Genomic DNA, 20,961 nt, shown 5'->3' with positions numbered 1-20,961 from the left:
TGGGTGCTGGGGGGGGGGGGGCAGCCCTGGCCCTGGAGGGGTCCTGGGGGGCTCAGCTGGGGGCTGGTGGGGAAGGTCTGGGGCGTGTGGGTGGGGGACGGATGGACGGATGGATGGACGGATGGATGGATGGAGCTTCTCTGGGTACCGGGGATGGGTGGGAGGGTGGATGAGGGGGGAGAGCTCTGGGTGCCAGGGACGGACAGGCGGATGGACAGATGGACGGGCAGACGGACGGATGAGGGTACACGGGGTGCTCAGGGCTGGGTTTGTGGCGGTACGCTGGGTACCAGGGATGGATGCAGGGGGCCCCACCGGTACGTCGCTGGGGAGGATGGGGGGATGCTGGTGATGGATGGGGGGCACCTGGGTACCGGTGAGGGGCAGCAGGAAGGAGAGGGCTCCCCGGGGACCGGGGTGGGGGGAGCTTTAGGAGCTTCCCCGGGCCGCAGGGTGGAGCGAGGGCACCGGTGATGGGTGCAGGGGGAAGCTGGGGGGGACCCGGGTGCCAGGGATGCGGGGGGGGGGGGGCCGGTGCTGGCAGTGGTAATGGAGGGGGGTCGGGGGGGGATGGAGGATCCCCGGCCTGGAGGTGCTGCCCTGCCCGGTTCCCGGTGCCGTTTGCCGGTGCCAGATCCCGGTTGCCGGTGCCAGATCCCAGTTCGCAGCGCCGGTTCCTGGAGCTGCCGCCGGCTCCGGTGCCGTTATCTCGGTTCCCGGTGCCGGGGTCGGGTCCCGGTGGCGGTGCCGGTCCCGGTGCCGGTTCCGGTGCCGGTTCCCGGTGCCGGCCGCCCCCGGTGCGGGCCCGCCCCGCCCCGCCGCACGTGACGCGGCGCGGCGGCAGCGAGCAGCGGGGCCCCGCTCCGCTCCGCTCCGGTACCGGCTCCGCTCCGCTCCGGTACCGACCCCGGCCCCGGCTCCGCTCCGGTACCGGCCCCGCCGCCCCCCCGGTAAGTGCCGCGCCGCGGGGCCCCGCCGCCGGGGTCCCTCCGGGTCCCCCCCCCCCGCCATGCCGGGGTCTCCCCCCCGGTGCTGCGCCGGCCTCGGGGACACCGGGGGGAGGCTGGGGGGGGGGAGCCGGGGCGGGCCCGTGCGCCCGTGACCTTCAGCCGGTACCGGCAGCCGGGGGGGGATGCTCCGGGCCTGGGCGGAGGGACCCCGGCGGGCGGGCAGGCCCGGAGGGGGGCCGGGGGGTGGCATCAGTCCCCGTGTGCCCCCCACCCCCCCCATAATGTACCCCCCGAATTGCCCCCTCCCCGCCCTGCCCCCCACGTCCACCCCACAACCTGCCCCCCCTCCCCAAATCTGCCCCCCCCGCACCCCGGGCATCTGCCCCCCCCCCCCCCAACCTTTCCGGGCCCATTCCGGCCCCGCAAGCTGCGCCCCCCCCATCCGTGTCCCTGCAATCTGCCCCCCGCCTTGCCCCCCACCGCGGGGCTGCCCCCCCTCGGGTACCGGCGGGGGGGGGACACGAGGACGGCGCGGGGGGTGGGGGGCGCGCTTGCACGGGGACAAGGCGGGTGTGCACGAGGGGGCCGTTTGCACCAAGGTGGTGCTGGCACGCGGGCCGTGGTTGCACGGGGACGGGTCACATTGCCGCGTCTGCACCGGGGCCGCGTCTGCACCGGGGTGGCGTTTGCACGCGGGGCCGTTCCTACGGGGCCCGGTGGCCTTCTGCCCCGGTGGCCTTCTGCCCCGGGCCCCGTTCTGCCCCGGGCCCCGTTCTGCCCCGGGCCCCGTTCTGCCCCGGGCCGCTCCTGCACGCCGCCCGTGTCGCGCTGTCGCCGTCCCCGCGGCGCCCGGCGCTGTCCGTGGTGCTGCCCCGCGCCGCGCCGCCGCCCGCCCGCAGAGGGCGCCCTTAGGGGAGGGGGGCACTGGGGGGGGTGGGGGGGGTGTTACGGTTCGGGGGGGGGGGTCCCAGCGGCCGGGCACCCCCCCATGTCCCCAGCCGGCACCGGCCGCTCCCGTCCCTCCGGCTCCCCGCAGCCGGCGCTTGGCTTGCTGCCGTCAGTAGGCTTCAGGGGTAACGCCGCCAGCCGAGCGGGCAGGGGCTGCGGCGGGGGGCTCTGGGGGGGGCGAGGCGGTGCCCCCCCGGCTCCTGGCCAGCCCTCCCCGCTGCAGCACCCCTCCCTCGCCCACCCTCCCCCTGGGTCCCCGCGGCGGAGGCAGCTCCCGGCCTCCCACCCCCCGGCTCCTCTCCCCCAGGAAGCGCCATGGGCCCCCCCGGACCCCCCCGGGCCACCTAGACGTGTCCCCAGTGGGCGCCGCCACCCCCTCGGCCACCCCACCCCGAGGTAAGGCCCCGCAGGTGCTCCCCTGCTGTGACGGGGGAGACACGGGGGGGGCACCCAAGGGTGCCCATCCCCACCCCCGGGAAGGGGTGTGGGGCACCCACGGCCCCTGCCTCCCGCAGGGCAGCAGGATGGCCCAGCAGCGCCACGCCGCGCCCCCCCCGCTCAAGGTAGGCATCGCTGGGGTGGGTGCCCAAGCAGCACCCATGGGTGCCAGCATGCCCCTCACCCCCCCTCCCCCTTGTCTTGCAGACAGAAGAGGATTACATCCCCTACCCCAGCGTGCACGAGGTAGCGTGGCTGTTCCCACCCCACCCCAGGGAGGGTGCCAGGGGTGGGTGAGCTGCCTGGGGGGGGGACATGGGGGGGGGGGGGGCTGGGGCAGCCACCTCGGCTGTGGGTGCAGGTGCTGGGCCGGGAGGGGCCGTTCCCCCTCATCCTGCTGCCGCAATTCGGGGGCTACTGGATCGAGGGCACCAACCACCAGCTGAGCGGGGCACCCGAGCCCCCCCCGACCCCGGCACCCGGCACCCGGGCCAGGCTGGAGGGCAACCACACAGCCAAGATCTACCGCAAGCACTTCCTGGGCAAGGTAAGCACCCAAGGGTGCTGGTGGGAAGGGTGCTGGGGCTGTGTGTGGGGTCCCCCACGGGTGTGCATGGGCACGGAGGCCCCATAACCATGGGTGCGTGTGGGTAGAGATGCCCATGGACATGGGTGTCCGTGGTGCTCACGGACGGGGTTCTCCGTGGGTATGGGTGTGCACGGGGATGGGGAGCCCGTAAGGATGAGTGCCCGTGTGTAGGGGTGCTGAGGAACGTGGGTGCCCCGTGCGTTGGGTGTTCGGAGGTGTGGGTGCCCCATGGCATGGGTGCTCATGGGCGGGGGTGTCTGTGGGCTTGGGGGCCCTGGAAGGAGGGGTGCCCACGGGCATGGGGAGCCTACGAGGGTCTGTGGGATGGGGGTCCTGAGCATGGGTGCTTCAGGCATGGGTGCCCCATGGGCACGGGTGCTCATGGGCACGGGGACGGCTGGAGATGGGTGTCCCGTTGCGTGTGTGCCCATGGGTATGAGTGTCCCATGGGTGGGGGTGCCCCATAGGTGTGGGTGTTCATGAGGATGGGTGCCCGGCGGGCATGGGTGCTCCTTGGGTGCCCTGTAGGAACGGGTGTCTCCAGGCAGAGGTACCCATGGGTACGGGCGTCCCATGGGCATGGATGCTTGGATGTGTGGGTGCCCCCTGGGTACCGCCGGACACGGGTGCCCCACGGTGTGGGACGCGAGCGCCCCTTGGTGCCTTCATGGGTGCTCGGCCCCTCCTCGCAGGAGCACTTCAACTACTACTCCCTGGACCCGGCGCTGGGCCACCTCGTCTTCTCCCTCAAGTATGACGAGCAGGAGCACCTCCACCTGCTGCTGCGGTGAGCTGGGTGCTGGGGGGCCCATGGGTGCTGGCTGGGGGGTGGGCCACCACCCTGACCCCCCCACCTCACCCCGCAGCACCCGCACCCGCACCCTGCACGATGTGGTGCCCATCTCCTGCCTGGCCGAGTTCCCCAACGTGGTGCAGATGGCCAAGGTGGGTGCACCTCCCCCCCCCAATCCTCCAGCAGCACCCATGGGTGCCCCCCCCCAGCCAGGGGCACCCGCCGCACCGCCCCTCCCTCCCACAGCTGGTGTGCGAGGACATCAACGTGGATCGCTTCTACCCCGTGCTCTACCCCAAGGTGAGCGGGGTGCATGGGTGGGGGGGAGCACCCATGGGTGGGGGCACCTCGGGGTGCCCCGCACCCAACCAGCACCTCCTGGCCCCGCAGGCGTCCCGCCTCATCCTTGCCTTCGACGAGCACGTGCTCAGCAACCACTTCAAATTCGGCGTCATCTACCAAAAGCTGGGGCAGGTAGGGGGTTGGGGGGGGGGAAGGGGGGACCAGGGGAGCCTGGGGGGTGGGTGGGAGGGGGAGTGCCGGGGGGGGGGGGGCACCCACGGCTGCCCCACCGCAGACGTCCGAGGAGGAGCTCTTCGGCACCACGGAGGAGAGCCCGGCCTTCGCCGAGTTCCTTGACGTCCTGGGCCAGCGGGTGCAGCTGCGCGACTTCAAGGGGTGCGTGATGGGGGTGCTGGGGGCGGGCACCCCCGTGTCCCCGTCCCTGTTGCCCTTCGTCCCCCCAGCCCTCAGCATCTCCCCCCCCGCCCCGTGCAGGTTTCGGGGCGGGCTGGACGTGACACACGGGCAGACGGGCAGCGAGTCGGTGTACTGCCACTTCCGCGACAAGGAGATCATGTTCCACGTCTCCACCAAGCTGCCCTACACCGAGGGTGATACCCAGCAGGTGGGGCACCCGTGGGTGCTGGGGGGGCAGTGGTGATATCTCAGGGGGCACCCATGGGTGCTGGAGGGGAATGCAGGGTGCAGGGGCTCCTGGGATGTTTGCGAGTGATGCAGGTGCCTGTGGGGATGGGCAAGGGCTGGCGGGGCACCTGTGGGTGCTGGGGGGATGTTTCTGGGGTGCAGGCTGACTCTGGGTGTTTGGGGGTGTCTGTGGGGTGCACGGGCTCCTAGGGCACCCCTGAGTGCTGGGGAGCATCTGGGAGGCACAAGAGCTGGTGGTGCACCCCTGGGTGCTTGTGGGGTTTCTATGGGGTGCAGGGGCTCCTGGAGCACCCCCGGGTGTTTGTGAGGCATCTGTGGGGTGCATCCACTCCAAGGGGACCTTCGGATGCTGGGAAGTCATCTTTGGGGTGCAGGAGCTGCCAGGGCACCCGTAGGTGTTTTGGGGGTGTTCATTGGGTGCGAGGGTTTCTGGGGCATCCCTAAGCACTGGGGAAGCATCCAGGGGGCACAGGGGCTGGTGGGGCACCCCTGGGGTCTTTTGGGGTGTCCCTTGGGGACGCAGGGGGTGGCAGCGCCCAACCTCTGCCCACACCCCCGCCGTGTCCCCGTGTCCCCACAGCTGCAGCGGAAGCGCCACATCGGCAACGACATCGTGGCCATCGTCTTCCAGGACGAGAACACCCCCTTCGTGCCCGACATGATCGCCTCCAACTTCCTGCACGCCTTCGTGGTGGTGCAGCTGGAGCAGGGCGGCCCCCAGGGCACCCTCTACAAGGTCTCGGTCACCGCCCGCGACGACGTGCCCTTCTTCGGCCCGCCGCTGCCCGACCCCGCCATCTTCAGGAAGGTGAGCACCCACGGGTGCTGCTCCGGGGTGGGTGGGGGGATCCCACGGCCGGCACCCACGCAGGGCCGCCCCCCTGCCCCGGCAGGGCCCCGAGTTCCAGGAGTTCCTGCTCACCAAGCTGATCAACGCCGAGTACGCCTGCTACAAGGCGGAGAAGTTCGCCAAGCTGGAGGTGGGTGCTGGGGGGGGGGGGAGGGGGCTAAATGGGGGTGCTGTGTGCATGGGTGCCGGGGGTGCTGGCCCAGCAGCAGGACCATGCCTGTGGATGCTGCGCATGGGGTGCTGCGCATGGGGTGCTGCGCATGGGGTGCTGCGCATGGGGCTGCAGCAGTGCCGTGCGTGTGGGTGCCGTGCATGGGGTTGTTTCACACGGGGGGGGGGGCAGTGCTGGTGAGTCCACCGCATCCGGGTGCCGCGCGTGGGGCTGCTCCACGCGGGGGGGGGGGGGGGGGCACCCAAGGAAGCCTGCGGGTGGGTGCGCAGGAGCGGACGCGGGCGGCGCTGCTGGAGACGCTGCACGAGGAGCTGCAGGGCCGCAGCCAGGCCATGCTGGGGCTGGGCCCCGACGACGAGCGCTCCGACAACGGCTCCGCCGCCCCCGGCTTCTTCGAGTCCTTCAAGGTGGGGGCGGCAGCACCGGGGGGGGGGGGGCAGCGGGCACTGCGGGTCTCGGCCCGCCACGGTCCCCCCCCCCCCCCCCCGTGCCGCCCCCCCCCCCCGGCCGCCCCCGCCCCCCGACGGCGCCCCGGGGTCCGGCTGCGCGATGGCCCCGCCCCCGCCCCGCCCCCTCCCGCTGGCCCCGCCCCCACAGCGGCAGCCGCCCTCTCGCTCCACGCGCGTGGCCCCGCCCCCTGTTCCCCAAGCCCCGCCCCCAATCAGGCCACGCCCACGCCCGGTCCTGCAGCGTAAGCCCCGCCCCCTGCCCGCCGCCCGCCTGGCCACGCCCCCGGTAGCCCCGCCCCTCCCGGTAGCCCCGCCCCTCCCGGTAGCCCCGCCCCTCCCGGTAGCCCCGCCCCTCCCGGCGCCCCGTGACGCGGTGCCGCCCGCAGTCGCTGCTGGTGCCCGGGAGCCGCCGGGGACGCCGCGGCAGCGCCATCGGGCTGGGCTCGGTGGAAGAGGTGGGTGCCCGGCACCGGGACCACCGGGACCCCCCCCCCCCCCCCGGGACCCGCCCCCGCCGCTGACCGCGCTCCCGCAGGCGCTGCTGGTGCCCGGGAAGAGCCCGTCCCGGCGGCGGCCCGGCCCGCTCGGCTCCCGCCGCTCCAGCGCCATCGGCATCGAGAGCATCCAGGAGGCGCCGCCCGGCAGGTGCGTGCCGGGAGCGGGCGCGGGGCTGCCCCCGGCCCCGGTGCCCCCCTCACCGCCCGCCGCTGTCCCGCAGGGACGGCCCCGCCGCCAGCACCGACGGCGCCGGCTCCGCGCACAGCTCCCCCGAGAGCCGCCGGCACCCGGACAGGTCCCGTGCGGGGCGCCGGGAGAGGGGACACGGGGACACGGGGACACGGGACGTGGGGACACGGGGATGTGGGGACACGGGGATGTGGGGACACGGGGATGTGGGGACACGGGGATGTGGGGACATGGGGATGTGGGGACATGGGGACATGGAAATATGGGGACACGGGGACACGGGGATGTGGGGACACGGGGGCACGGGACATGGGGACACAGGGACATGGGGGCGTGGGGGTATGGGGACATACGGACATGTGGATGTGGGGACACAGGGACATGGGGACATGGAAATATGGGGACATGGGGATATAGGGACACTGGGGCACAGGAGATGGGGACACAGGGATGTTGGGACACGGGGATGTGGAGACATTGGGACACAGGGACATGGGGATGTGGGGACACGGGGATGTGGGGATACTGGGACATGGGACACAGGTGCATGGAGACGTTGGGACATGGGGATGTGGGGACATGGGGACACGGGGATACAGGGACATGGCAACACAAGAACATGGGGACAGAGGGACACGGGGACGTGGGGTCGTGGGGACACGGGGACATTGGGACACAGGGACGTGGGACATGGGGATATGGGGACCTACAGACATGGGGATGTGTGGACATGGGGACACAGGGACACGGGGATGTGGGATAGGGAGATGGGGGGACACGGGGACATGGGGACATGGGAACACAGTGCCATGGAGATGTTGGGACATGGGGACAGAAGGACACGGGGATGTAGGGACATGGGGACGTGGAGACAGAGGGACACGGAGACATGGGGACACAGCGACATGGGAACATGGAGACACGGGGTTATGGGGACATGGGAACACAGGGTCACACCAGCAGCCGGTGGCACAGGGGTGTGGCAGCACGGGGACAAGATGGCACGGGGATGGGGTGGCACTGGGACGGGGCCACTCTGGCAGCTGGTGGCACAGGGACTGGATGTCACGGGGACAGGGTGGCACGGGGACAAGGTCGGGGATGCGGTGGGGTGGGGACAGCGTGGCGCTTGGGTGGCCTGGGGATGGGGACAGGGCTGGGTGGCATGGGGACAGGGCGGTGCGGTGACAATGTGGGGACGGGGTGGCAAGGGGATGGGGCAGCTCGGGGACGGGGTGACAGAGGGATGGGGTGACAGAGGGATGGGGTGACAGAGGGATGGGGTGACACAGGGGCAGGGTGTCCCGGGGACGGGGTGACAGGGGGCCAGGTGTGTCCCTTGGCAGGGCGGAGAGGCCGGAGCCTCCGCGGGACTTCTCCCGCTCGTCCTCCAGCGCCAGCAGCTTCGGCAGCGTGGCCGAGGAGCCGGACGAGCACCCCGAGGCCGAGCCGGGCAGGGTACGGGGGGGCCGGGGGGAGCCGGAAGGGGGGGGGTTGGTGGGTGCTGGGTGCTTGGGGGGGGGGGGGGGGCAGCACCCCCGTCACCCACCCTGCGCCCGCAGGACAGCCGCTCGCCCTCGGGGACCCCCCGCCAGCGCGACGCCTTCACCGACCCCCCCTGGCCGGAGGAGCCCCTCGGCACCCCCCCAGGTAGCCCAGCCCTGGGGCGTTGGGGGGGGGGGCGGGGGAGAGGGGGCGAGGGGGCACCCATGGGTGCTCACAGCCCCCCCCCACCCCACCCCGGTTCCCCGCAGGCAGCGCCCGCCGCCCCGCCGAGCCCCCCTGCCCCGAGATCAAAATCCAGCTGGAGCGGCCCCCCCCGACCCCGGTGAGGCTGTGCCCCCCCCCCCCTTTTTAACCCCCCCCGGCGCACCCCGATGCGGGCGCCCCCCCTGATGTTCCTCGCGCAGGGCTCGTAGCCGTGCCCACCCCCCCCAAATCCTGGGGGGCCACCGCCGGAGGAGGGTCCCCGCCGTGCCCCCCCCGCCGTGCCGCCCGCCGCTTCGCCCCCCCCCCGCCCCCGTCGCTCGTGTGCCAGGAGCCGAAGCCATCGTCCCCGGTGCGGGATCGGGGCCCCCCCCCCGTTGGGTGCCCCCCCTCCACTTCCAGACAATCTCTGTCACCCCAAATGCCTCTTTTGGGGGTGACGAGCGCTGGGATGGGCCACCAAGGCCCCCCCCCCCCCCCCCCAGCTGGTGTGAACGCACAAAGCAACGTGGGACCCCCCCCCCCCCCAAAATGCAGAGTGGGGCCAGACACATCATCGCCCCCCCATGTGTCCCCCCCCCCCAAAAAAAAAAAGTGGGGGCTCAAATCTGGGGCAAAACCGAGCTGGGGCCGCACGGCTCCGTGTCGCTGCGAGCCCCCCACCTCCACCTCGCCCCCCCCCATTTTATTTAAGGAAAAAAGCTCCAGAACGGGACGGACACTGGGGGGGGGGGAGTTGGGGGGGGGGGGGGGGGCTTTTTTTTTTTTCAAAACCCATGTGTTTGTGTTTCCCGTGATCAATGTATAAAATAAAGGTCTATTTATCGCTACGGCCGATGCTGCGGGGTGGGGGTGGGGGTGGGGGGGGACACCTCTGCCCGGGGGGGGGGGGGGGTTCGGATTTTTGGGGGTCCCCAGGTGGCCGCCGGCACGGGGTGGGGGGGGGGGGGGCTCCACATGGCGGCGCCATCCCAAGGTTCAAAACAGAAAGCAACAAACACCCAAAAAACCCCAAATGCTCCCATTTTTGGGTCCCCACCGCAGCCCTCCTCCTGCAGGAGCGGGGCCAGGGATCGGGTGGGGGCAGCCAGGGCCCAGCTGAGATTTTTTTTTTTTTGGGCCAGCCGCACAAAAAATTGGGGGATTGTTTTCCAAAAACTCCCCCCAAAATTTGGGGATTTTTTTCCCCACGCCCACTGCCTGCCTCCCACTCCCCTCCCCATCGCGCTTTTGTGCCTACAAACCCCACCTTCGCCTCGCTGCTGCCCCCCCAAACCCCAAATCTTTTTTTTTTTTTTTTCCATTTTTTTTTGCTGTTTTTTCTTTTCTGTGTGTTTTTTTTTTTTCCACCTCCAGCCCCTGCGGCGGGGCCTTGGCAGAGGCAGAGCTTTGGCCCTGGCCCCGGTGCCGGCGGTTCTTGGCCGGGGCCCTCGAACCCCCAAAACCGCGCGGACCCCAGGGCCGGTTAAACATAGCGCGGCGCCCGCCCGCTGCTGGGAAACCCCAGCGCCAGGGGTGGCCACGGCTCGGGGGGTGGGGGGGAACCTCGGCCAAACCTCGTGCCGAAGCGACGCCAACCCCTTGCCAAGTTGGGGTGTCCCCCCTTGTACCCCCCCCCCCAGCCAATGCTGCTCGGGTCACCGCCTTCGCCCGCTCCAAAGTTTGCTGCCGGGTTAATAGGAAAACGAAGCGGAGGTTTATTTAGAAGGTCGGGGGGGGGGGGGGTGGTAAATAAATAAAGAGGCTGGCAAGAGGCTCGTGGCGCCCGCTGTGGTTTTGGGGGGCTGGGGGTGCCCATCCTGGGGTGCTCGGGGGGGGGGGTTCAGCTCCACAACCCACTCGGGGGCTGCATCTGCACGGCGCCGCTTGCTGCAAAGCCCCGCTCGGGCGTGCGAGGGGCACGCGCGCGGTTTGCGCGTGCACGGTTGCACATCTGCGCGAGCAGCTGCACGGGCACGGTGCTGCTCGTGCAGCCAGGGCACCACCTGCATGTGCACGGTGCCATCTGCGCGCGCACTTCGCTCACCGGGGACACCTTTGCACGCCTAGGGCGGAATTTGCATGCACAAGGCTGCATTTGCGCATACAAGGCTCCATTTGCACATGTAGGGTGGCATTTGCACGTGCAAGGCTGCATTTGCACATGCAAGGCTCCACTTGCACGTGCACGGCCCCCTTTGCTCACCCAGGGCAGCAGCTGCACCGGTCACATGTGCACACCCAGAGCCCCCCCTTGCACACGCAGGGCACTATTTGCGTTCCTGGAGCCGCTCTCTGGGGTCTCCCCCTACTTCTCAACCCCCCCGACTTCTCAACAGCCGCCCCCCAAAGTGCACCCTGAGCCCCCCCCCCCTCGCCACCCCCTCCCCACGCGGCCCCCTCCCCAGTTACCAGAGGCTATCGAGGGACGAGCAGCACCGGGTGCTGCCCCCTAAATCCACGTCGGCTCCACTCTCCGTGCAGTGCTGAGCCCCCAAACTGCTGAGAAGCCCCCGGGCAGCAAATGGCCTTAAATCAAAGGATTTTTCAGGCCAAAAAGAGAGGGAAAAAAAAAAAAAAAGCCACAAAAGAGGCAAAACGAGGCAGGGAGCGCCCAGTGAGTTGCCGCTTCCCCACTCGCGAGTGCTTTCCAGTTGCCCACTCAGTCGTGCGATGAGTTGGGTGCCGGGGTCGGTCTCAGCCGTGCTGGCACCGCGCGTTTCGGGGCCGACCCCGCTGCCTCTCCCCCCTCCTGCTTCAGGAGGGCTCCGGCCGCAGCGCCGAGCCCGAATCCCACGGCGGGCTCAGGGCCGGGCGCGCAGCAGCGCTAATGACAGGGAGGAACGGTGTATTTACAGGGGCAGAGCCCAGCACGCGGTGGCCGCCGAAACCGCGGGCGGCTGCTTTTGCTCCGCTGAGTCTTTCTTTTTTGCCTTTTCCCGGGCGCCGCTACCCCAGAAAAAAAAAAGGGGGGGGGGGGGAGAGGAGGGAGGATTAAAAAAAAAAAATCCCCCCCCATCGATGTTTTGCAAGAGATGCTCTAGCAGAGGAGGAGGAGGAGGAGGAGGAGGGTGAGGAAGGGCAGGAGGAGGGGGCTGGCGGCGGCGGCGCGCCCGGCGGCGTTGCAGTGGGCTCGGTTGGGGCCGATGCAGGCGGCGTACGCCATGGCGTGGGGGATGTAGTTCTGCTCGTGCACCCCGTGCAGGAGGTGGGCCATGGGGCCGTGGGCGAAGACGGCCACGTCCTCGCCGCCGTGGGTCTCCTGGCGCAGCGGCACGGCCGACTGTGCCTGGTAGTTGGCGTGCGCTGGGCAGGGGTAAATAAATAAACAAAATAATAACAACAAGTTAAAAAGCAGCAATAGTTTGAACCGCCGCCACCGTTTCTGGTTGTTTTGCCCCCGGTGCACGTACCGAAATCCACGGCCGAGACGTTTTCGCGCTCGCCCCCCACGATTTTGTAGCCGGGGCCGTTGCCATAGAGGATGGAGGTGAAGGGCTTGCGGTCCACGTCGCTCTGCATCGGCGCCAGACCTGGCAGCGGCGGCACCGTCAGCACCGCGGGGACGTCCCCGGGGTGTCCCCATGCCGGGGCTGGGGGGGGGGGGGAGGTGTCTCACCAAAAATGGGGTTCCCGCGGGGGGTGTAGCCGCCAAAGGTGAAGACGTGCGAGTGGTCGGCGGTGACGACGCTGAGCGTGTCCTGGGGCGAGGTGAGGCGGACGGCCAGCCCGATGGCGCGGTCCAGCTCCACCGCCTCGTGCAGCGCCTGCTTCGCCTTGCCCTCGTGGTGCCCGTGGTCGATGCGGCCGCCTGCGCCCGGCCCGGCCCCGCTCAGCACCCCTGTGCACCCACTGCCCTCCTTGGTCCCCCCTTGCACCCCCAGCTTCCTCTTTATTCCTTTTCGCATCCCCCATCCCATCTCTTCCCCCCTTTGCCTCCCTTTTGCAGCCCCCCCCAGCCTCCTTTCTCCCTTTACACCCCCACTTTGCATGCCCCACTGCCTTCCTTCCCCATTTCTGCACCTCCCCCTTGTGCTCCCTCACCCCGCTTTTTGCACCCCCACTGCTCTCCCTTTCGCCCCTTGCACCCCCATTGCCCTCCTTATTTCTTTATTCCCTGCTTTGCATCCTCCTCACCCTCCTCATTCCCCTTTGCTTTGCCCCCCCCCCCCCCCCCTTTACCCCCCACCTTCAACCAGCAGGAAAAAGCCCCGGGGGTTTTTCTGGAGCATCCTGATGGCCACGGCCACCATCTCGGTGAGGGACGGGTCCGTCTCGTTGTTCCTGTCCAGCTCGTACATCATGTCGCCGGGCTCGAAGAGACCTGGGGACAGCGATGCTGGGGGGGGGGACGCCCTTTCCCAACCCCGGGCCGGGCGCTTTTTGTGCTGGCTCAGGCGTTTTGCCCAGCGCCGGATCCCCTTCCCCGGGCTGGCGATTAGATAGGAGCTGAGGGATGCTCCCGGCCCTTCCTTCCTCCCACCCGGCCGAATCCTGCATCCCCAAGGGGCTGGAAAATTGCATGGAGGAGGGGGGGACAAAAAAATTGCATGCCCGGGGGGGGGCGGAAATCCCATCCCTGAGGGGTCCCCACTGCATCCCTGGGGGTCCCACCACATCCTTGGGGTGCTGGGGGCCTGGGGGCACCCCGGGACTCACCCAGGAGGAAGTCGACGCGGCTGAGGTTGAGCGCCAGCAGGTCCCGCCGGTGCCACACGTACTTGGCGACCTGTGGGGGGGGGACAGGGCCCCGCGGCTCGTCACCTCCCAGGGGGGACCAGCCTCCGTCCCCAGCCCCGCAGCCGCCTTTCACCCCCTCCCCAGAATATTTCCCGTTGAGGAGCAGCAGCAGCGGCTCTGCGGGTTTGGGGGGGGAGGGAAACCCCAGCGCGGCACCCACGTCCCCGTCACCTTCCCCGGGGGCTTGGTGTCGTGCCACGCCTGCACCAGGTCCCGGCGGTCCAGGCGGGTGCCCCGGTGCTTCTCCTCCTGCGGGTACTCCACGTCGCTGGCGTTTTTGGGGAACATGTATTTCCGCCCGCCGCCCAGGATCACCTGCGGGGAAAAACCCGCTGCCGGGCTTAGAAACGCAACTACAGTCTCTTTTTTTAAATTATTTTTTTCCCCTACAAAATTAAAAAAAAAAAAGGGAAGAGAGGCAAACCCCGAGGAGATGGAGCTGGGCTGGCGGGAGGCTGCTGGAGCATGATGTCCAGGAAAACCCTGGCGGTGCGCAAAGCCAGGAGAAAACACCCGAGGAATTTCACCTCGCTAGAAATAACTCCGAATCTCTTACTATTAATTACACTGAGGACAGAAATAACCATTTCCAGCAGCAGCTTTGGCTTTTTTTTTTTCCCTCCGCGCCGGGGGCGGCGGGCAGGGATGCTCCCTGCCGGGGTCCCCGCGTGAACCCGCCGGGACGGAGCCCCATCCCGCGGCTCCAGCTGTTTGCTTTGGAGCCCGAGTTATTTGGCTTCCGTTATTTATAACTAGGCAGAGATTTTTTTTTTTTTATTCTCCCCCCCCCCCCCCCCGCCCAAGGTGAATTATAAAGCAGCAAAACAACAACACCAAAATTATTAAGGGAAGAAGAGGGAGAAAGGGAAAAAAAAAATCTCTTCCCCACTATATAATTATTTCCAGCCTGGGACAGAGTTAAAATTATATTAAAGGGAAAAAAAACAGAAGAAGAGGCTATTAAACAGCTAAATAACAGGCTTAGATGTTTTGCTTTGGGGCTATTTTGAAGTACAGAAGCGTATTTATTTACAGGGCTGAATTTCTGTGCAAATCCACAATGAGGGGCAGAACTGAGGGGAAAATGCAGCTTTTTGGGCACGGGAAGCATGAGAAAGGGGTTTGTGTCTCAGCGTGAGATCGGGATGTCTGCTGCGGTGCTGGCACCCTGCGCCCATGGGTGCAGCTGGGTTCTGCGGGCTGGGGGAAGCTGGGGTCGGACACTGGGGCCCAGCCCCACATCTGCTGGGGGTCCTGCCTTTGTGCTCCTCAGTGGTCCCAACCCAACAGCTACTGGGGATGCTGGCCCCGTATCTTCCTGGGGGTCCTGACTCTGCACCCATTGGTGGTCCTGGCCCCGTATCCACCCGCAGTCCTGGCCCTGGACCCTTTGGTGGTCCCAGCCCAGCACCTGCCAGCTCCCAGCCCATCACCCATGGGTGGCCCCAGCCCCTCATCCCCTGGAGCCCCAGCCCTGTGCCCATCGGTGGTCCCAGCCCGGTGTCTACTGGGGATCCTGGCTCCTCGCCCACCTCCCGAGGGTCCCAGCCCTGCGCCCAGCGGTGGTGCTGCGCCCACACCTCTTCCCTCGGGGTGGCCCCAGCCCCGTGCCCACCTCGATGTCGGGGATGTTCTCCACCAGCTGCCGCGCGATGTCCTTGCAGCCGCCCTCCAGCGCGTCCGGGGGCATCTCTCCGTCCGAGTACCAGTCACGGTTGGCAGAGTGGGCATAAGCGGCGCTGGGCGTCGCGTGGGTGACCCGCGTGGTGGTGACGATGCCCACCGCCTTGCCTGCGCCACGAGTTCACGGGGCGATGGTGGGAACGGCCCCAAAACCCAGCGTTCCTGCCCCGTCCCCCTGCCCACCGGCCGCTCACCTTCATCCTTGGCCCAGCGGAGGATGGAGGTCACCTCCTGGCCCTTGGTGGTGTTGCAGCGGTCACGGGTGACGCCGGCGCTGACGCCCACTGTCCCCTCGTTGGCTTTGACGCCGCAGAGGTAGGCGGTGGCCGTGCCCGCGCTGTCGGGCACCTGAGCGTTGGTGTTGTAGGTCTGGGGGGGGGGGGCAGGGAATAAAGTGACCCTTTGTCGTTATCATCATCCTCACCATCATCATCCTCACCACTGCCCCATCCTGGGGCTTCCCTCCTGCATTGCTTGGCCGCGTCCTGCCCGAGCGTCCCCTCCTTTGCCCCTCCCAGCCCTTGATGTGTGTGTGCCATCCCCTCGCTGTGTTTTGATGGTTTCAGCCCTTTTTCAGCCCATTTTTAGGCAGGGAGAGAAAAGCCAGCAACTTTTGCACCCTCACAAGCATCCCCTGCAGAGATGGGGTGAAAGGAGGCAACCGGGACTTGCAATTTAATAAAAAAAGCCTTTTCTTCAGCAAAATAGCCCCAGGAGAAGGGAGGGGGGGGTCCCGGCTTCCCACGGCCGGGCAGCCTCGTCCTGCCCCCCCGTTCCCACGGGGCCGAGCCCTGGCACGGCGGCCGGGCGTGGGGCGTGAGCCAGCTCCGCTCGCCCGCCCGTGACCTAATTTCGGCTCCGGTCGATGACGGCCGCCTGCCCGCGACCTTGCGGCGTGCGGCCCCCATCCCGCGGGAGCCAGGGCCCGGCCCCGGGGGCTCACCTTGGCCAAGGCAACGTAGGGGAACTTGTCCATCTCCAGCAGGCTCTCCTCGCCCTTGCGGTTCTGCAGCTGCCCCTTGAGGATGCGGGCGGCCGTGACGGTGGAGACACCCATGCCTGCGGGGTGGGCGCCCCGTCACCGCCCCGCCAACCACGGGCCAGGCGCCAAATGGCGGCGTGCGCCCAGTGCCCCGCAGCGCCCGCTGTATTGCAGCACCCAGTGTAGTGCAGTGCCCAAATTATTGCAGCGCCCGATGCATCACAGCAGCCGGTTCGTTGAGGCACCCGGTTCATCACAGCACCCAGTTCATCAAGGGACCCAATTTGTCACGGCACCCAGTTCACTGCAGCACCCAGTTTATTGCAGCACCCAACTTATCGCAACACCCAGTTCATCGCAGCACCCAAATCATTGCAGCACACAACTTATTGCAGCACCCAGTGCACTGCAGCACCCAATGCATTGTGGCACCCAGTTTTCCACGGCACCCAACGCATCACAGCACCCAACACATCGCAATGCCCTGCTTGTTGCACCACCCCCTTTGTTGCACCCCCTTTGTTGCACTGCCCCATCCTTGCAGCCCCCCGTTGCCCCCCACCGCACCCCGTAGCCCCCCACTGGGGGTCCCCGTCTCACCATCGCCCAGGAAGAGGATGAGGTTTTTGGCCACGTTCTGGTTGAGGCGCTGGAGCCGCAGGGCGTCGCGCAGTGTCTCCTGTGCCTGCTGCCGCCAGTACTCGGGGTCCTTCTCCTTCTCTGCCAGGGGGCAGGGAGACCAACGGGGCTCAGCGGCACCCTAACGCACCCACTGCCGGGGCGCAGCCCCCCCAAACCCCACCTACCGGGGACCAGCGATGCCGAGCAGAGCTGGGCCAGGAGGGTGAGGAGGAAAGCCTTCATCGTGCCCTTCGACGCTTGTCTTCCTTGCACCAGCAGCAGGGGCTGGGTGGGAGAAAGCTGCGGGGGCTCAGCACCCTCCCCTCCCCGTGCCTCAGTTTCCCTGCTCTGCCCACGCAGACCTTCGCCCCCGGGCTCAGCCAAGCGAGGACGGAGGGGACTGTCCCCTCCCTGCACGGTCACGGCTGTGCCCCCACCGGGACGTGTCAGCCCCCTCCCGTGGGACGTCACCTCGCTGGCACCAACCGGGTTGGGGGACGGTGGCACGCCCCCCCCCCCTCGCCCCCACCACCCGTGCCCCATTGCTGCGTGTCCACGTCCCCAGCCCCACTGCACGTGGTGTGCTCGAGGCATGCCGGGGTCCCCTCCACACGGCTGTGTCCCCATCGCGTGTCCCTGTCCCCGTTGCGTGGCTGCGTCCCCCATCACATCTGTGTTCCCATTGCACACCGGGGTCCCCGTCTTGAGTCTGTGTCCCCATGGCATGTCCCTGTCCCCATCACACCTCCCTGTCCCATTACATGTGTCCGTTCCTACTGCACATTGGGACCCCACCGTATGTCCCTGTCCCCACCGTGTCTGTGTCCCCCTTTGCATGTGTGTCCCCACCACACGCCCACGTCCCCGCTGCATGCCATGTCCCCACCTCATGTCCCCAGCACGTGCCCGTGTCCCCTTGCATGCCTGCATCCCAGGGCACATCTTTTTCCCCATTGCGTGTCCCCACTGCACATCCACATCCCAACCGCGTACCCGTGTCCCCGCTGCCCCTCCACGTCCCCATTGCACACCCGTGTCCCCATTGCACACCCGTGTCCCCACTGCCCCTCCACGTCCCCATTGCACATCCACATCCCCATTGCACACCCGTGTCCCCATTGCACACCCGTGTCCCCATTGCACGCCCGTGTCCCCATTGCAAGTCTGTCCCCACCACATGCCCGCGTCCCCACCGTATCCCTGCGTCCCCCCCCGGTGCCCCCGCGCCCCCCCGCACGCCCGTGTCCCCAGCCCGTATCCGCGTCCCTGTTGCGCCCCCGTGTCCCCACCGCGCCCCCGTGTCCCCGCCACACGCCCCCGGCCCCCCGGCCCTGTCCGGGGTCTCTCCCGGTGGCCGCGGGGGTCCCTTACCGCCAGCCCGGGGACGGCCCCGCACAAACTTGGGCGCTGTCGCCCGTGTCCCTCCCGGCCGGCGGAGCGGAGGCGGGCGGGGGACAGCGAGCCCTTAAATCCCCCCGGCCCCGGCCTTCGCCTCCTCCTCCTCCTCCCCTTCCTCCACCCTCCACCCGCTGCCAGCACGGGGAAAGGGGGGGGGGGGGGGGGACGCGTGTGGGGGGGGTGGGAGGCAGCAAACTGGGCTTACTGGTGCCCTCTGCCGGGTTTTACTGGGAGGACTGGGAGGACTGGGGGGACTCGGGGGGGACAAGCGCCGCTGGGGGTGCTGAGCCCCTTGTGCGCGGGGGGCGTTGGGGGATACAGGGGTGCGGGGGGGGGCAGATGTGTCCTGGGGGGTGCCTAATTTCCTCCCCCCCCCCCCCCAAAAACCAGCCAGCGAGGGCGGACGTGTTGAAACACTTTTGGGTGCCCCCCCCCCCCAGCTGTGGACTCTCTGGTGTCTGCTTTGGGGTTGTGCTCGGCTCCCCCTCCCCTCGCCCCCCTCCCCTTTTGAGCAGCCCCCCCCAGCTGCCCCGCTCTGTCCCCGCTCACCCATGCAGACCCTCTCCCGTTTTGGGGTCGGGGTGAGGGACTCGGGGCCCGCTCTCACCTCCGTGCCCCCACCGGCCGCCTGCACCCCCGCGGGGTTTTGCGGTAGGTCCTACAATAAACAGGAGGCTGTTTGCAGCCCGACACGTCCCGGCTCGCGGCTCCTCGTGCAAACGGCGCACGAGGACGGCGTGCCAAGGCCTGGCCACGCGCCCCGGCGTGCCGGGACACGGCTCAGGGTCGAGGCCCGGGGCCCTGCTTTCGGCCTCGGGAGGCTGCCGGCCTCCCCGGCCTCAGTTTCCCTCTGGTGGGGACGGAGGCGGCCACGTCTTGGGGGGACCCGTGGGTGGCCGTGGAGCTCTCGGTGGTTTCCCAGAAGGTGGCGGCCTCAGCCCAAAAATCCGCTCCCTGAAGGCTTCGGGGTGCCGCCGGGCCGGGCCCCATGCGTGCGCTGAGCGTGTGGGTGCTCAGCCCCCCGGCTGGGGCAGGGGCTGGGGGCGGCAGCGTGGCCCCGTCCCCGCCGTCCCGTGGGAAGCCGTGTGGGACAGCTAATGAGGGCAGCACGGTGGAGAGCTCGTTAGCCCTGCGCACAGAAAGCCGCGCGATGGGGAACTCCTTGCGGCGAGCACAAAACCAGGCTCAGAGCGTGGGTGGGAAAAAAAACCCAAACCCTTTGAGGGGCTGCTAAACCCATGGGAGGACCAGGCTGCAGCCAGGGGCTGCGGGAGTGCCTGGGGGACCGTGCTCGCGTGTGTGCAAAATCAAACGCTTGCACGCCTGTAAGGCTGCACGCTTGCATGCACACAAAATTGCAGGCTCGCATCCTTGCACCATCATGCGCTTGGATGCTTGCACAACTGCCAGCTTGCATACGATCGTGTGCTCGCGTGCTTGCACAGTCGTGTGTGCACATGCCTGGCCAATTGCACGCTCACCACCTTGCACAACCGCAAGCAACGCTTGGCTGTTTGCAGAACCGCTTTGCACAGACGCATGCCCGCAGCCTTCCTTGCACGACTGCATCCTTGCACCCTTGTGCAACGGCTGCTTGCACACGCGGCTGCTCGAACAGCTGCATGCCCACGCACTCGCAGCTTTGCGCGCTTGCACACTCGTTTATTTTAATTCCCAGTTCGCCCCCCAATTTCGAGTTCCCCCCCCCAATTTCGAGTTCCCCCCTCAATTTCGAGCCCCCCCCCCCGTTCCCAGTTCCCCCCTCCCAAGTTCCCAGTTCCTCCCCCAGCCCCCAGTTCCCCCCTTCTCCCCATCCCCGAGCTGAGAGCACCCCACTGCGCAGCGGGGACCGCGTTCGCCCGGGAGGGTGCTCCTCGCCCGGCGCCCCCCCGGCCCCCGAAGGAGTTAACGGCGGCGCGGAGGCGCGGCCCCGCCGCCCCATTGGCGCTGCCGGCCCAGGTGCATCCTCGCCCCGCGCCGCCCCGGGGCCGCAGCGCGCAGCGCCGGGGCTCGGAGCCATGGTGAGTGCGGGGCCCCCCCCGCCCCAAAGCCTCCCCCCCCCCCCCCAGACCCCCCCCGCTTCGCCCTTGGGCTCTGTGGGTGCCCCCCCAAGCCTTGGCTCTGAGGGGGGGGCGCAGGGAGGTGCCCCCCCCCCCCTCCAGCAGCTGGGGGGGGGGCACAGCGCGAAACGGGGCGGGTGGGGGCGCCCCCCCCGCGGCGATGATGATGATGGTTAGTGATATTTTCCCGCTTTAAGCCCCTTTTTGCTCCTTTTGAAAGCTTTTCAACATTTTCTGCCCTGCACCCCCCAGCCCCAGCCAAACCCGGCTGCCCCCCCCGCGCCCCCCCCTCATTAACGCAAGCAGCTGCTAATTATCCTCCCCCCCCCTCCCCTCCCATCCCCTTCGGGCATCCCCGGTAACGGGGCCGGGCCGGCCGCAGGCCGCGGCGGCGCCGGGGGCACCCCGGGGTGCGGGGCGGGGGCGGGGCCGCCCGCGTGGGGGGGGGGGGGGGGCGGCGGAGGGAGCCTGGGGGGGGCCGGGGGGGGACCGGGCCCGGGCCGGGGAGCGGGGAGCGGGGCCGGGAGCGGGGCGGGGGCGGCGCGGAGCGGAGCGGAGGCGCCGGGGCCGGCGGGGGCAGCGCTCGCTCCGAAATGGCGCCCGGGAGGCGGCGGCGGCGCCCCGAGGCCGCGGTGAGGGGCCCCCGGCCCCGAGCACGGGTTTTTTTTTTGGGGCGGGGGGTTGTAAAAGCGAATTCTGGGGGGGGGGTTGAGGCTTTTTTGAGGCCTTGCGGGGAGTTTTGAGGGCGTGGGGTTAAAGCTTGGTTCCCGTCCCCCTGCACGCACCCTTGGGTGCCCCCCCCCCCCCCAGCCCATGTGGGTTTGTAATGCGATTTTAGCAAACTTTAGAGCTGGGACACCCGCCCCCCCCCCCCCAAAAAAAAAAAAAACAGACAAAAAACCAAAAACACCCCTTTTTGACCAAAAAAAAAGGGCGTTCCCCCTCTCTGCAAGCAAGGGGTGGGAGC

The 20,961-nt window shown here is 68.6% G+C and overlaps 3 protein-coding genes across 5 annotated transcripts in view; 2 read left to right on the top strand and 1 right to left on the bottom strand.

The window, feature by feature from the left end:
- Positions 1-551: 551 nt before the first annotated feature.
- Positions 552-9,358, top strand: RAP1GAP (RAP1 GTPase activating protein). 2 transcript variants are annotated; one of them, XM_083802424.1, is made up of 21 exons: positions 552-950; positions 2,206-2,294; positions 2,422-2,461; positions 2,544-2,582; positions 2,698-2,883; positions 3,618-3,712; positions 3,792-3,870; positions 3,965-4,018; positions 4,109-4,192; positions 4,296-4,396; positions 4,496-4,625; positions 5,247-5,474; positions 5,560-5,646; positions 5,958-6,095; positions 6,524-6,592; positions 6,673-6,782; positions 6,856-6,930; positions 8,171-8,282; positions 8,387-8,474; positions 8,579-8,652; positions 8,735-9,358. In XM_083802424.1, the coding sequence occupies exons 3-21, from the start codon at positions 2,423-2,425 to the stop codon at positions 8,741-8,743; spliced, it is 1,797 nt and encodes a 598-aa protein (XP_083658550.1). In that variant the 5' UTR covers positions 552-950; positions 2,206-2,294; position 2,422; the 3' UTR covers positions 8,744-9,358. The 2 variants fall into 2 exon arrangements, with proteins under 2 accessions (XP_083658550.1, XP_083658551.1); XM_083802425.1 differs by having other exon boundaries at positions 821-950; positions 2,414-2,461.
- Positions 9,359-10,204: 846 nt separating this feature from the next.
- On the bottom strand, positions 10,205-18,052 carry ALPL (alkaline phosphatase, biomineralization associated). Of its 2 annotated transcripts, none has more exons than XM_083803183.1 (12): positions 17,908-18,052; positions 16,722-16,836; positions 16,516-16,635; positions 15,877-15,992; positions 15,128-15,302; positions 14,866-15,041; positions 13,422-13,565; positions 13,170-13,239; positions 12,700-12,834; positions 12,130-12,321; positions 11,924-12,043; positions 10,205-11,816 (listed from the first exon to the last, which is right to left on the bottom strand). In XM_083803183.1, the coding sequence occupies exons 2-12, from the start codon at positions 16,777-16,779 to the stop codon at positions 11,551-11,553; spliced, it is 1,572 nt and encodes a 523-aa protein (XP_083659309.1). In that variant the 5' UTR covers positions 16,780-16,836; positions 17,908-18,052; the 3' UTR covers positions 10,205-11,550. The 2 variants fall into 2 exon arrangements, with proteins under 2 accessions (XP_083659309.1, XP_083659308.1); XM_083803182.1 differs by having other exon boundaries at positions 16,722-16,821; positions 17,908-18,040.
- Positions 18,053-19,876: 1,824 nt separating this feature from the next.
- ECE1 (endothelin converting enzyme 1) overlaps positions 19,877-20,961 on the top strand; it is a 13,502-nt gene continuing 12,417 nt past the window's right edge. The window contains exon 1 of the mRNA XM_083803113.1: positions 19,877-19,955. Coding sequence (XP_083659239.1) covers positions 19,953-19,955 — 3 coding nt within the window. The 5' untranslated portion in view covers positions 19,877-19,952. The remainder of the gene's footprint in view (positions 19,956-20,961) is intronic.

Source organism: Anser anser (genome assembly GCF_964211835.1).
Source record: "Anser anser genome assembly, chromosome: 17".
In the NCBI taxonomy this organism is placed as follows: domain Eukaryota; kingdom Metazoa; phylum Chordata; class Aves; order Anseriformes; family Anatidae; genus Anser; species Anser anser.
Note: the sequence above shows the minus strand (reverse complement) of the source record. Positions and strands in the feature narration are given on the sequence as shown.

What these genes read in the sequence shown, in the direction of transcription:
- RAP1GAP (XM_083802424.1), top strand. Translation starts at nt 2,423, where the DNA reads ATGGCCCAGCAGCGCCACGCCGCGCCCCCCCCGCTCAAG. An exon ending in CCGCGCCCCCCCCGCTCAAG is followed by an intron (nt 2,462 to 2,543) that starts GTAGGCATCGCT and finishes CTTGTCTTGCAG; the next exon opens with ACAGAAGAGGATTACATCCC. An exon ending in TCTACCAAAAGCTGGGGCAG is followed by an intron (nt 4,193 to 4,295) that starts GTAGGGGGTTGG and finishes GCCCCACCGCAG; the next exon opens with ACGTCCGAGGAGGAGCTCTT.
- ALPL (XM_083803183.1), bottom strand. Translation starts at nt 16,779, where the DNA reads ATGAAGGCTTTCCTCCTCACCCTCCTGGCCCAGCTCTGCTCGGCATCG. An exon ending in CCGCTGGGCCAAGGATGAAG is followed by an intron (nt 15,042 to 15,127) that starts GTGAGCGGCCGG and finishes CTCGTGGCGCAG; the next exon opens with GCAAGGCGGTGGGCATCGTC. An exon ending in CCGCGGGAACCCCATTTTTG is followed by an intron (nt 12,044 to 12,129) that starts GTGAGACACCTC and finishes CGCCGCTGCCAG; the next exon opens with GTCTGGCGCCGATGCAGAGC.